This window comes from Sorex araneus, chromosome 1 (assembly GCF_027595985.1).
Source record: "Sorex araneus isolate mSorAra2 chromosome 1, mSorAra2.pri, whole genome shotgun sequence".
NCBI lineage: Eukaryota > Metazoa > Chordata > Mammalia > Eulipotyphla > Soricidae > Sorex > Sorex araneus.
In genome coordinates this window covers 405,419,915-405,434,609 of record NC_073302.1, presented here as the reverse complement: position 1 = coordinate 405,434,609, position 14,695 = coordinate 405,419,915, and the positions used below count along the sequence as shown (strand labels likewise).

The 14,695-nt window shown below is 36.9% G+C and overlaps 1 protein-coding gene across 1 annotated transcript in view; it reads left to right on the top strand.

Moving 5' to 3' along the window:
* Positions 1–7,846, top strand: part of NAMPT (nicotinamide phosphoribosyltransferase) — a 36,115-nt gene extending 28,269 nt beyond the window's left edge. Inside the window, exons 8-11 of the mRNA XM_004602114.2 lie at positions 971–1,090; positions 2,647–2,787; positions 4,144–4,278; positions 6,645–7,846. Of these exons, the coding sequence (XP_004602171.1) occupies positions 971–1,090; positions 2,647–2,787; positions 4,144–4,278; positions 6,645–6,755 (507 nt within the window). The 3' untranslated portion in view covers positions 6,756–7,846. The remainder of the gene's footprint in view (positions 1–970; positions 1,091–2,646; positions 2,788–4,143; positions 4,279–6,644) is intronic.
* The last annotated feature ends 6,849 nt before the right edge of the window (positions 7,847–14,695 follow it).

Genomic DNA, 14,695 nt, shown 5'->3' with positions numbered 1-14,695 from the left:
GAGAAACTTTAAGTCATGTATGTTTCATATCTTTCCTCTACATATCTTAATTTTTCTGAATTTATATCTGAGTTATATCAGACACATTCACCAAACCAAACTGTGAAAACACAAGTAGAATTAATCAAATAAGAAGTATAATCATGAGTTTGTTAAATGGTACCTTACATACTTAAACATGCATCACTGTATCATTGTCATCCCGTTGCTCATCAGTTTGCTCGAGCGGGCACCAGTAATGTTTCTGTTATGACACTTGTTACTGTTTTTTTTTTAATATTCATTTTTAATATTTTGCCAAGTATATATATATATTTTTTTGCTTTTCGGGTCACACCCAGCGATGCTCAGGGGTTACTCCTGGCTTTGCACTCAGGAATTACTCCTGGCGGTGCTTGGGGGACCATATGGGATGCCGGGGATCGAACCCGGGTCGGCCGCGTGCAAGGCAAACGCCCTACCCGCTGTGCTATCGCTCCGGCCCCTTGTTACTGTTTTTAACATATCGAATATGCCACAGGTAGCTTGCCAGGCTCTGCCATGCGGGCGAGGTACTCTCAGTAGCATGCCGGGCTCTCTGAGAGGGGCAGAGGAATCGAATCCAGGTTAGCCTTGTGCAAGGCAAACACCCTACCCACTGTGCTACCGCTCCAGCTCTGCGTAAACATATAGACTCATTTTAATCTCTTAGTATTAAAGTTTCTCTTTAATCTGAAAGAACTGAGGGGAAAAGTTTTTATCTCGAGCCATTTTATAGTATAAATTGGCTTAATAGGAAATTGTATGCCTGTTTCTTAGTCAAAAATCTTGGAGTAAGCTTTTTTTTTAAGCTTTCGAAATCTCATAAATAGTGTTATAAAATTCAGATGACTTGATTAAATTTTATGTTCTTGAGAGTGCTTAATTTTTTTAACTTTGGAAATCTTTTACAGTTTCTGTTATTTTGTGTTGGCTGTATTTTTCTATATAGGTTTTGGACATTTTAGGCAAGAAGTTCCCTGTTACTGAGAATTCAAAGGGCTACAAGTTGCTGCCACCTTATCTTAGAGTTATTCAAGGGGATGGAGTAGACATTAATACTTTACAAGAGGTATGTGTTTGATACTAAAAATTCCAATAAAACAGTCCTTGGCCTGGGATGTGGTTCATTGGTACAGTTCACTCCTTGCATACATGCATGCCTGGGTTCCATCTTTGGACACCACAATAAAAAACAAAAGGCACACAAATAGGGCACACTGTCATTTCTATTATTTTGGCATGCACTTTTTATATGTATTTATGATGGTTTATGTCTTTTTCTTTTGCCTAATATGTCTAAGTGACCATAACTTAAAGCCAACCTAGCCATACTTCGTATGCCCAGGTCTTTTTGTTTGTTTTTGATTATTAACAAAAACAACTAAGACAGGGAAGGGCCTTGAATAAAGAAAGCCCAGCTGGCATGTTTATTGTCTGTCTCCTTATCTCAGCTAAATTAAAAGTTACCCATTTAGAACTACTGCTCATACCTACATTTCTTTTTTATTTTTATAATTTATTATAGTTTGAGTAACATGGTTAATGTGGTGTTAGATTCCCTGGTGTTCATGTTGATGGTTGTGATAGAAGGCACCAAATTGTTGACCCTTCATCCCCACCAAAAACCCTGTACTGCTGCCCTTTGGTCACTTCTAGTTCTCCTCTTCTACTCACACTCCTCCTCCCCTGACTGCTCTGGAATCTTTTATTATCAGAGACCAAGGGCTTGTCATTATTTGATACTGTCTTATCCCTTATACTATTTTTCTGGTATTCTCCCTCTGACATATTTTGCTTAATAAGGTGCCCTTCAAGTCCATCCAAGTTGCAGCAAATTAGTGTTTATCTTGTAACTGTTTAACATTCCATTGTGTGTCTGTTCTAAATGCCAGATTCTTTATCCATTCATCTGTTACTTACCTATACCTAAATGTTATGCAATTTAGCAGGTGCACAAACACTCTTCCTCTCTCTTGAATGAGAAAACATGGGCAGGTTACTTGTACCAATTTCAAAAAACTCAGTATGAGTTGAGTTGTTCAATTAGGTATTTAAACTTTTCTTTTCAAACCAAGGCTTTGTTTTTCTAGATAAACTTTAAGAATATTATGTGCATTTTTCAGGTTGGGAATGTGTATTTCATGTTTATTATCATTTTTACATACTGTCACATATGTACTTTACTACAACATATAATAACATGTTTTGAGATATATTCATAATTGTTAGTCATCTGTAGAGCCTAATGATTTGGGGGCAAATGTCTAGGCCTCATAGCTAGTGCTTTTGGCATCTGAGCAATCATAGGTGAAATAAGTCTATTCAAATAACCTGCAGTTTTTTTAACTCCCTCTCACTTTCTCCTAACCCTAACCAAAACAATTCCCACTGCCAAAAATCCTCTGCATGAAATCCTCTTTTGACATTTATTCCTCAGGCTGCCTTTTGTTTATGCTTGGTAGATGGGTTTTTTTAATGTGAAATACAAAAATCTAGGCCTTATTCTTACCTCAATATTTACAGTTCTAGTATAATTTATTCATCAGTATTGCCCATGGAAGATTAACTGCCTTCCTCTTTCAAATTACTGAGTGCTTTTTGTTGTTGTTATTTTTAATCTTCTAGATTGTAGAAGGCATGAAGCAAAAAAAATGGAGTATTGAAAATGTTTCCTTCGGTTCTGGTGGAGCTTTGCTACAGAAGCTAACAAGAGATCTCTTGAATTGTTCCTTCAAGTGTAGTTATGTTGTAACTAATGGCCTTGGGGTATGTCTTTCAATCTTTACTCCTTTGTTAGTACCTTCTCTGTATCTAAGTAGAATGCAGTTATTTAATGCAGTAATCAAAGGATCATGTGTTACTGAACTTGCACTATGTTGTCAGGCTCCACTTTGAGGATAAGAAGACTTGGAGGAAGGAGGGAAATTTTATCATGCACAAGAGGGAAACACTGTCAGAAGTGTTTTAAGAATGTGGAATGAGTTTGGAGTTTTATCAGAATCATGTTCGAGGGAGACTGAAGAGATAGTACCATGAGTAAGGTGCTTGCCTTGCACACTGCTGCATTAATCCCTGACACCCCATAGAGCCCCCTAGCACTGCCAAGTTTGATCCCTGAGTACAAAGCCAGGAATAAGTCCTGGACACTGCTGGATGTGGTCCCAAAACCCAAACAGAAGGGACACCACCCTACCCCCACCACCACCCCACCCCCCACCCCACCCTCATGCGCCCCCCCCCCCCCCCACACACACACACACTTCATAGGCCTTGGGATTCTGCTGGAGGGTGGGGAGAATACTAGAACTAAAATCACCTGAGTTGGTTTGCTTCCGTCTTCCTTCTTGCAAGGGTCATGAGGTTGGTTTTGTTTTGCTTTGTTTTGAACTGGCAGGTGGCGTGTTGTAGAGAAGGATTTGTAAGGATAGCCTTTACCTTAATAATAACCAGTTTCCTTGTCAAGGGTTATATAGTAGTTAAGGTATTAACTAAGGGATTCTTGCTGGGTTCTTTTTTTCTTTTCTTTTCTTTTCTTTCTTTTTTTTTTTTTTTTTTGCAGTGGGTTTGGCACCTTCAGCAAGCCTTGGCCAACAGGGCAGGTATTCAGTGTGTAGGCCAATGCTGTGCTTCTTTATTCAGGCTCTTTGGTGCTGGGGGCCTCCAAAGCTGTACCCAGTGATATTCAAGGGACCATGTGTTGCCTGGGATTAAACTGAGGTTTGGCCACATGCAAGGCATGAGCCTTCAAACCCTCTGTACTATCTCCATGTCAAGGGTTCTTTAATTATATCATATATATTCCATATTTAACATCATTTTAAAGGCAATTTGTAATGTAAAAGGAGATAAACACTAGGCTTACACCTGTTAGACTCAAACCTTACAATGTAGTTTTATGCATTCTGTCATTATAAAGCTGTTCAATGTTTTAATTTTTTATAAGTGCTCTGTAACAAACTAGAGTTAGGTTTCAAAAGGCCAGATAACAATTGGGTTAGTTATACCTACAAATAGCCTTAAAATTTAAACTTAAATTTAATTTATAGCTTTCTTTTTTAACTGGAGTGACTGAATATTTCTGATGATTAATCTTGTGTTTCTCTTTCTTCATTTGGATTCCAGATTAATGTCTTCAAGGACCCAGTTGCTGATCCCAACAAAAGATCAAAAAAGGGGCGGTTATCTTTGCATAGGACACCAGCAGGAAATTTTGTTACACTTGAGGAAGGAAAAGGAGACTTTGAAGAATATGGTCATGTACGTATTGTTATTTTCATAATTTTTTTAAGTAAATTTATTAATTATTGTCCTACCAACTTGAATTCAGGTAATTTTCAGTTGTAACAGAATAGTAAAAATGCAGTAGGTAGAATATTTCATAACATTTGAAAAGAAATACAAAATTTTTTGACACTAACGACTTAATGGGCAATAATTGAAGTTCAACAGGTATATGTTAGATCACATTCTTAACCAGTTAGCAATGAATCATTTCTGAAGAGGCGTAGTAAGAATACTTAAAGGATACCATTAATACAGTTTTAGTGACTTAAAAGGGTTATTCAGATTGTTAAATATTATTAAAGGTAATTATCTTTTTTAAAATATAATAGAATCCAGTTCAGATTGTTTCCTATAATCTTATTTGATTCTCAAAAATTCTATGGGCTAAGGAAAGCAAAGTATGGTATTTTAGTTGTGTATGTGGTGAAAATGATGTAACTTGATTTAGACGACATAAGTAATAGTGAAACGTAGACTTAACCAAATCTAATTCAAACAGAAAATATATAGTATACTAGCCTATATGAACTCACTATCTTTTATAGCACAAAAGTGTACTTGTATTTGTGAACTGAAAGTCATAGAATTTCTGGGTTGTAAGCCCCCTAGACTGAAAATACCTCTCATTTTTAGAGAGAAAAGCTAAAACTAAGTTTGATACTACCGTATTTACTGCTTATAATGTACCTTTGTTATATTCTTTTAATTAAACCAGAATTAATAAAAAAAACTTCTTTTTTTTTTTTTTTTTTTTTTTTGCTTTTTGGGTCACACCTGGCGATGCACAGGGGTTACTCCTGGCTATGCACTCAGGAATCACCCCTGGCCGTGCTCAGGGGACCATATGGGATGCTGGGATTTGAACCCGGGTCGGCCGCGTGCAAGGCAAACGCCCTACCCGCTGTGCTATCTCTCCAGCCCCCAATAAAAAAACTTCTTAATGGTATTGTTAGTCAAAATTACATAAATTCTTCAACTTTTAGATCCCTTTACACAGCTAGCATATAGTTCTTTAGATATTCTTCACTTAACTCTCTTACTTACCAAGACTTTGCTGAACTCCTTTAAAATGTCTTTAGTTCATCCAGGATAAACTACAGTTAAAAAACTTTAAAAAGGGCAACGACTTTTAAGAGTATATGCCTGGTTCCTTTAGAACATTTGAGGAATAGTTGGTTTGTATTTATATTTAACTTTTTGAAAGAAAATGCTAAAACTATGGCAGTGTAATTTGAAACATAGTGACAACAAAGTTTTAGAAAATGTTACATACGCCTCAGTGTTCAAACTGTATAGAAAACTTGGGCACAATATTTTTGTAGATATTTTCAAGAAGGAAACTAGAGGCTGGAGTGCCTAGTACAACCAGTTGGGTGCTTGCTTTGCATGCAACTGACCTGGGTTTTATTCCCAGCACTCCATAAGGTCCCCTGAGTGCAAACAAACAAAAAGAAATTAGAGGCCAGTAATTCTTCAGTAAGATAGAGTGCATTACCAGACCCAAAATGGAATTTAGTGCTAATTCTCATTCTTTACCTTTGCTACTACCCCTTCATGGATCAGAGTGTTTATATTTCAGAAGTCACCATTATAAATCAAGTTTTTAACTCCATCACAAGTTAACACACTAGTACTTTATTTCTGTTTTGAAAATTTTTGTTTATAGCTAGAATTCAGTGACATAGTAAATTGGTGTAATTTCAGATGGGTAAAGTTTGATTTCTGATGAGTCTATTGTCTAGGAGAGATCTCTGGAAGGTGTATCTTACTGCACAGTCAATCACAATTATCAGTGACAGCCATAGTTTTCCTGAGAAGTCAAATAGTAAACGTATTCCAGCTTGAAAAATTAAAGGCAAATAAATGGACTAAGTTTCTTTTTGTTTTCCTTTAAGGTAAACTTTTAAGAACTTGCTATTTTGATCGTTCCTTTTTATGAAAATGGAATGTTTAATTAGTACATACATAGCCTTTTTTTTTTTAACATAGCCATTTTAAACAGAATTTTTCTCTGCCTTTTGCACTAGCCTTCTGGGTTTTTTTGTTTGTTTGTTTGGGTGCCACACTTGCTCAGGGCTTATTCCTGGCTCTCAGGGGACCATATGGGATTCCGGTGTTTGAATCCAGGCAGGTTGGCCTCATGCAAGGCCAGAATCCTACGTGCTGTACTACTGCTCCAGCCCCTCACCAGACTTATTTGAATGAAGTTATTTCACACTTTGACCACTAACATCTCTGTGTATCCAATTAGTCTGCATTCATCAAAGGTAAAAATTATTTACATACTTACTGAATAATCTGATTATTAAATTTTACTGTTGCTGTCTGTATCCATTCAGGATCTTCTCCATACTGTCTTCAAGAATGGGAAAGTGACAAAAAGCTATTCATTTGATGAAGTAAGAACAAATGCAAGGCTGAATATTGAACTGGAAGCAGCACCTCATTAGATTTTGTTTTTTATGACTGGGTATGTGTGCGTGCGTATGTATGTGTTTACGTGCATGCATGCACGTATACCTGTGTGTATGTAATACATAATGTTAATTGTAAAGATGTGTGGGGTTTCTTTGTGTTATGGATACATTACAGCCAAATTATTTGTTGGTTTATGGACATACTGCCCTTGCATTTTTTCCCTGTGTTTAGGTGATTTCAAATTAGGAAATACACTTAACTATGTAAAAGATTAATGCTGAAGTAAGCTTTTTAGGGCCCTTTGCCAATAGATAGTAATTCAATATGGTATTGATCTTTTCGCAAATAACAGAACTAAACTTTTATATATTACTGAAGATCACATAACACAGATTTGCATAAAATTATCATGATTGCTTTATGTTTATATTTAACTTGTATTTTTGTACAAACAAGATTGTGTAAGATATATTTAAAGTTTCAGTGATTTAACTAACGGTCTTTCCAACTTTTCATGATTTTTATGAGCACAGAATTTCAAGAAAATACTTGAAAAATAAATTACATTGCCTTTTGTCCATTAATCAGCAAATAAAACATGGCCTTAACAAAGTTTTTTGTGTTGTTGTACAATTTGAAAATTATGTCAGGATATATCCTATAGAATTAACTAACCTCACTGCCCCTTGTAGAATATGTATTAATCATTCTACATTAAAGAATTAATAGTTCTTACTGGAATGTCTAGGCACTGTACAGTGATGATATACTTCGGTCATTGTATTGTACCAGTGAAATGCCAAATTTGAAAGGCCTGTACTGCAGTTTTGTATGTTGGATATTGCCTGTGGCTCTTAATATGCACCTCAAGATTTTAAGGAGACAATGTTTTTAGAGAGAATTTCTACTTCCACTATAGAGTATATACATAAATGTAAAATATTGACAATAGTGGAAGTAGTGTATTTTAAAGTAATTACAGTCCTGAATTTATTTTTCCTATTCTATAGTTGATATGACTTATATGACTTATTGGAATGGGTAGTGAGTGTATTTACTTTGTTTTGATTCTGTTATATTTTTCATTAAGTTTTTTTAAAATTAAATTGAATATTAAATTGTATGGACATCATTTATTAACTTTAAACTGAATCACTCAGTAAATGAAACTTGAGCAGTTTCTTAAATCAAGATAAATTATACCAAATTAACCATCACATGAAAGAACTTTAGCCAGAAACAGGAAGTTGGTGAAATTCAAAGTGTTCAACATCAAAAGAGTAATGAGTCTTTCTGTCTTCTGAGTCAGTTATCACATTTGCCAAAATCAGATTTTTTTGCTTTGTATTTTTGGTAGGTTATTTCTTCTAAGACAAGGGTTAGCTAATTATGCCCTGTAATCAGAAATCAGACTATAGACTACAACTTTTTTTTTTTAAATAACTTTGTCAATAGCTGTTTTTCTCACACCAGCAATAGAAATTGAGTGGTCCTAGTAGCAACCACTAGCCCACAACCCAAGTTATTATCAGGCCATCATATACAGAAAAAAATTTGTCGATCTTATTCTAAGAGAAGGCATGTGCTTTAAATTTATGGGCAGGATTGATTTGCAGAGAAGGGAAGAGGATAAGTTGACAAAAAGTTTCTTCTCAATTGAGAAACTGATCTTGAAAGACTGATTTAGAAAAACTTTAACAACATGATGTAAATGTGAAGTTTTTAAAAATAAAAAGCCATGTCACGCATCCTAAATAGTGACATGTGAGTGTTTCATATCAGTAAAATAATCTGGAGTGAATTTTTTCGATGTCTTTTATAAGCATCATTAAAAGAAGATAAGTTTGGGCCAGAGCAATTGTATAGCAAGTAGGGCACTTGTCTTGCACATGACTGACCTGGGTTTGATCCCTGAGTGCTGAGCCAGGAGTAAACCCTGAGCACTGCCAGGTGTGGGCCAAAAAAAAAAGAAAATAGGTTTTTGCAGCTGATCCTAAACATTTGTTTAATGACAAATATTTATTAATCACTTTCAGTAAGTTTTCATCCTGTGATCCCTGCTAGAAAATACTTTTAAAGCTGGATTTTAAGGTATTTAAGTAAAGGCTATGTATTAAGAACATGCCTTTCATAAAATGTGCTAACTTTTAAAAATGATAATAGCAATACATCTTTAATAAAAATACCCATAATTTTGATTTGGTTTAGAAACGTTGAGATTATATTGTAGACAGTGTTCTTCATACTCTGAATTTCAGCCATTTCACACTATCAAAGTTTTATTTTAAAACTTTCTGTAAAAGCTTTTACAGTATCTATACATTTGCATATCACAATAAATTATAGGCAGAGTAATCATCAGCTCTTAGCCACTTGGAACTAATCCTCGATTTCTACCATTACACACTTATTTGGCTCTCCCCATTCTGAGTAGCAAACTGGTGAACAGACAAGCATATTAATTAAAACTCCGCTGTATTCTATATAAGTAGCCTAACTCTTCCCCACAAAAGCAAGTGGCATGTATGGGTTTGCTTAACTCACTGTATTTTCAGTTGACATCAGTTAGTCCCCTTCAATTTATAAAACCTTGAAGTATTTGCATTTTAACTAGGAGATAGCTGTGGTGAGATTCTTAATTTCTCTGTGCTCTATACATAAGTAAAACGGTTTTAATGATTAGATTGTTTTTAAACAAATTTTTATAATGAATTCCATCTTGGAAAATTAGAAAGGTAAAAATGGCAAGGTATTGTTCTGTTTGCCATTTTTACATTCCTTTTAAACCCATTCAGTGAACTCAGTGGAGAATGTCATCTTTTCTCCCAAGTTGTATGTTAAATCAATTCTAATATGTATTCACATCAAAGATAAACATGTAATAAACATGGAAATAAAGTTTAGCTATATTAGTGGAGTGTTAAATTTGACTCTGTGCTTCAAGTAATGACATTTCTAGACTTCATTAGGCATGCCTCCAGTTCCAAGACTAAGAGGTGAGATGGGAGAGGTTAGCAATCTGGATAGCAGTGCCTCTTAACTAAGAAAGAAACTGGCAGAATAGTTTCGGGGGGAGAGCATAATTCCTATATTAAGATTTGAGTTACCTTGGAGACATTTTGATGTGAACATTATGTAGGTACTTGGATGACATGATCAGGTGGTAGAGGGTCTGAAGATGACTTTGATATACATAGATGGCCACTGAAAGCACAGAAGATAATTTTGTAAGTAGAAAGTACATCAGATAAACCATAGCCATAGGCCAAATTCAGCTCATCATCCGTTTTCTCAATACAGTCTTATTGAAATTCTCATGCCGTTAACTTTATTGTCTGTGACTGCCTCATGCTTCAGCAATGGCACCAAGGAATTACAACTGAGACATTATGGTCTGAAAATGAAAATCCTGAAATTATTTATAATGTGGCCTTCAAAAAAAGAGTGTGGGGTCCAAGAAATGACTCAGTGGGTTGGAGTGCATGCTTTGCATGTGGGAGCCCCATGTTCAGTCCTGAGCACTGGGAGAGCTAGCGCAGAGCCACCAGTAGTAGCCCTTGAGCTTGGTGGGGGGGTGGGGGGGAGTGCGCCCATATCTGAATTAAGTGGAAAGAAAAGAGGACTTAGGCCACAGAATTTTTCAGGAACTCCTGCAAGGAGAAAAGGAAGTAATGAGACATGAAAGCTAAAGAGCTGAGAATAATATCAGGTTCGTCATCCTGAAAACCCAAAGTAGGGAAGTGTGCTTGTGTAGTGAATGTTTCTGAAAGGTAAAATAGAGCGCAGAAATACAAACTAAACCTGACTAGATTTAACATCCTGGAAATAATTGGTGACCTAGAAATATTGTCTTCCATATGTAGAGAGAGAAGCTATTATGCCAACTTTAATATTTTAGCTGTGAAAAGGAGGAATAGAATGTGGCAGTAGTGTGTGCTCAAGCTAGAGCTTTCTCAAAACAATTCAGGAAAGAGACAAGTTCAGAAGAGCTAAAAGGGTTTCACGATTGTGTCAGATTCTAAAGATGATGAAGGAAGTTTCTTTTAGAGCAATATTTCTCAACCAACCTACTTAACATCCTGTGGGCCCTCAGGTGAAAATACAAAAAGGGGAGGCAACAGTAAGGAAACACATTGGAACAGAGGAGGAGAGGATAGGCATGTTTAACAGGCTTTGGTCTTATTGGTAAAAGCAGAGACAGATCCCAGCGTTAGCGAGAGGACTGGACTGCAAACATTTAGGTTTTTTAGATCATTATTGTGGAGAACAGAAGAACCTGAGTTGTGGTAGGACTACAGAACAATGCAGAGAATCTACTTGGTAATTGAGAATTTAAGTGAAAATTTGCCCGTTGTGATTTTTTTTGTTGTTCCCCATTGTGTAACGTGGCTATAGAAACATAGGAAATAGAGATAGTCACTCAGGTTTTGCCAGATGTTTTGATAGGACAAAGAGATGATAATTGATTAATTGGGCTATTGAAATGCTGCTTCATGGGAAGATCAACTTGATCGGTAAAGGACAAAAAGGCACAAAAAGGCACGTAAAGCTTTAAGAGAAGCGCCCGCTGGGCAGTCTGACAACACGTCTCATCTCTTGGGAGTTGTTGAACAAACAGGTTTGGAAGGACAGGAAGTGCTAGACTGAAACCAGAATATTTGGAGCTTTGATCTGATTTAAGAAAAGTGCTTGGAGGACTTGTAGAGGACAGAAAGCTGAATCAGGCTCCAAAGGATTAAATGGGTGAAGGGAAGGGACTCAGACTCAAGGAATATATGTACACATTAGGCAGGGGAGACCCCAACCAGGCAAAGTTCAAGAGATGGGGCTCAGCCTCTCAGAAGGAGCCAGGCATGCGTGGATAAATACAAACTGATTAGCAAGTGCTTTCTCTATTGACAGAAGTCTGAGATCCTTTCTTCAAACATTAGTTTCATTAACAAACAGGTGGAGGGAAGGCACAATCTAGATAAAAATGTCTTGGTTTTATTCTCTTGCCACAAACTTTTCACTAACACAGGCCCAAGACATCCTTAGCGTAGTAGGCAGTGCGTCAGTCTCATAATCTGAAGGTCCTGAGTTCAAACCTCAGAGGGAGCAGCCAGGTTTTTCCCTCCACATCCAATAAAATGAATCACATTAGTGAAAATTGTCCATACAGAAAATGGAAATTTTTCTGTAGTTTTTATTAAGATGGTTTAGCCCTGTGCCTCTGTGTTCTCTGATGAACTGGCTACAAATTGAATTCTGATTAGTTCTTCCTGAGTAGCCTAGAGATTTCTACCAGATGTCAGAGCCAGGAAGAAAACAACTTGTCTTCAACCTCTCCCTGTCTGTTCTTTCCTCCTCAGCCAACAAACAAACTTTTTCCTGTTTTTCCCATCCTTTAAAAAAAAAAAAAAAAAAAGGCTTATTAATCCTAGTTCCAGTCTCTCTGCTCCGGTTCATAGCCAGACTTCTCAAGCTTTATACCTGTTCTCTCCAATAGTCTCACTTCCTGTTCACTTCCCAGCTGCTTCTTATCCCTAAGTAAGCAAAACAAGAACCTCTCCATTAGAAAATGAATTTGCGTAGCCTTACTTCACTGGAGGATCTCTTCTGATTACTAGCCACTGCTAGTAATTCATTCCTTGAGACAAATTCTTCTATGTTGCAGCTACGTCTTAGGGGTCTTTCTCTCTGAGGCTCTTCACACACCTTTTTTCTGTTGGCATACCCCTTTTATCTCATTTGTTGTGGCTGATCATAGTCACACACTGTTTGACTGTCACTGATCTAAAGCCTCAGAGCGTGTTATCTCTGGCCCAGACCTCTGAATTTCTTTACCATTCTGCTGCGTTTCCACACATCTGGATACAAACTCACATGGACCAAGTTCAAACTTAATCAAACTTCTCATTCTCAGGCTAGAGTACAATTTGTAAGGCACTAGCCTTGCGTGCAGCTGACCCCAGTTCTATCCCCAGCTCCACATTACTCCTGGGCACCAAGAGTAATCCCTGAGCACTTCCAGGTGTTGCCCTAAAACAAAAACATGTCTCCTGGTTGCCTAGCATACCTGAATGTCAGCCGGCAACCAGGTGAGACTTGCCTTTCCATTTCCCTGCAAGCAACCAACCCCACAGTCCTGTTATTTACCTAGTAAACGTATCCTGTGTCGCTTTTTATCAACTTCTATTGTGAACTAGCAAATCTCTTCTTTGAAATCATAAGAAAAATTAACGGTTCCTTAAATTTAGCACCCTTCCTTCCCACTCTGCTACCTGAGTATCCTAACAAAAATCTAATAATTGCAGTTCCCTGATTCAAGAATTTAGGGGCTGGAGCTATAGCACAGCGGGAATGGCGTTTGCTTTGCACAGGAGGAAAGAACAGACAGCTTTGATTCCCAGCATCCAGTATGGTCCCCCAAGCACTGCCAAGAGTAATTCCTGAGTGCATGAGCCAGGAGTAACCCTGTAGGAGTAACCCCTGTACACCGCTGGGTGTGACCAAGAAAGCAAAAAAAAAAAAAAAAAAAAAAAGGAAAGAAAAGGAATTTAGTACTCATTTTGCCCTATTAGATAAAGTGCCATCCAACCTAGCCCACCAGTCCTCCCTGGACTGGCCTGTGCCACCCAGAGAATCTCACGACGTACTCTTCACTTCCTTGGACCAGCAATACTGAGTTATCCTGCCTCACACACATATGACCCACACAAGTGTTACTCCATTTTCTCCATTTCCTGGCTTTTGCTTATACTGACCCCTCAGTCAAAGACACCTTCCTTTGACTAATTTCTTTTATGTGAGTAAAGGTTAACAGCTCCCAAGAAGCATTCAGCAACTCATCAGTCATCCTTGCCCCTCTGCCCTTCCTTTTGCTTTCATAAGGATTTTATTTCTAAAATAGTTTCACTTGATATCCATGGGTATGCCCTACCTGAGACAGTACCATGTGGTGGTTTATTCATCTCTGCTAATCTGCATTCAGCACACAACAGAAATATCTTATAGAGTAAATTTTCATTGATGTAAACACATTTTTTAATAATACTGTAATCTATAATACGAATACCCTAAACATTCAAATTATTTTTATAAAGTGGGATATTTTACTGTTTGTATTATTTTTAAGATGGGTAGCCTTTTCACATTATGTTCAGATACTGTGTTTTAACAAATCCTACAGTAAATTTATGAAGACTTAAAATAAGACTAGAAAACTAAAGAATGAAAAGGATGTTATTTACCTAGGATTATCTTTCATTTTCATGGTTCCTGGCTTTCCTTGGGTTTAGAATCTCTAACAGTCTGCTGAGAGCTGTGTCTTCTCTTCCCAGGAATATTCTCATTGCAAATAAACAATTAGCACATAATTCAAGGGGGTTCATTAAGAACCCCTGTTAACTGTGGAGTTGAAATTAGAATTCAGTGCTGACTCGACCCAATGTCTGTCCCATCCATTTTAATTTCTTATGAATCCCTTGTGCTCTTGTGAATTTAAAAATTTTGCAAGGTGAAGAGTGTTGTTTTTTTTATTTTTTTTTATTTTTATTTTTATTTTTTTTTTTTTTTTGCTTTTTGGGTCACGCCTGGCGATGCACAGGGGTTACTCCTGGCTCTGCACTCAGGAATTACCCCTGGCCGTGCTCAGGGGACCATATGGGATGCTGGGATTTGAACCCGGGTCGGCCGCATGCAAGGCAAACGCCCTACCCGCTGTGCTATCTCTCCAGCCCCGTGTGTTGTTTTTTTTAAAGGAAGAATTTAAATATTTTGATAATTTAAATTGCTTTTAAAATAAGGCAAGCAAATAAACATGATTTTAATTTAACTCACTAGGATTTCTACAGACTTTACTGATGTGGTTTCTAAAATTGGTGGGTATTTCAAGTGCTTTTTTTTTTTACAAATGGAAAAGCATAAGTTTAAGAAATAAAATCAGTTTGACCACATGCTGTGAGAAGATTACGAAGAAAACTCAGGAATC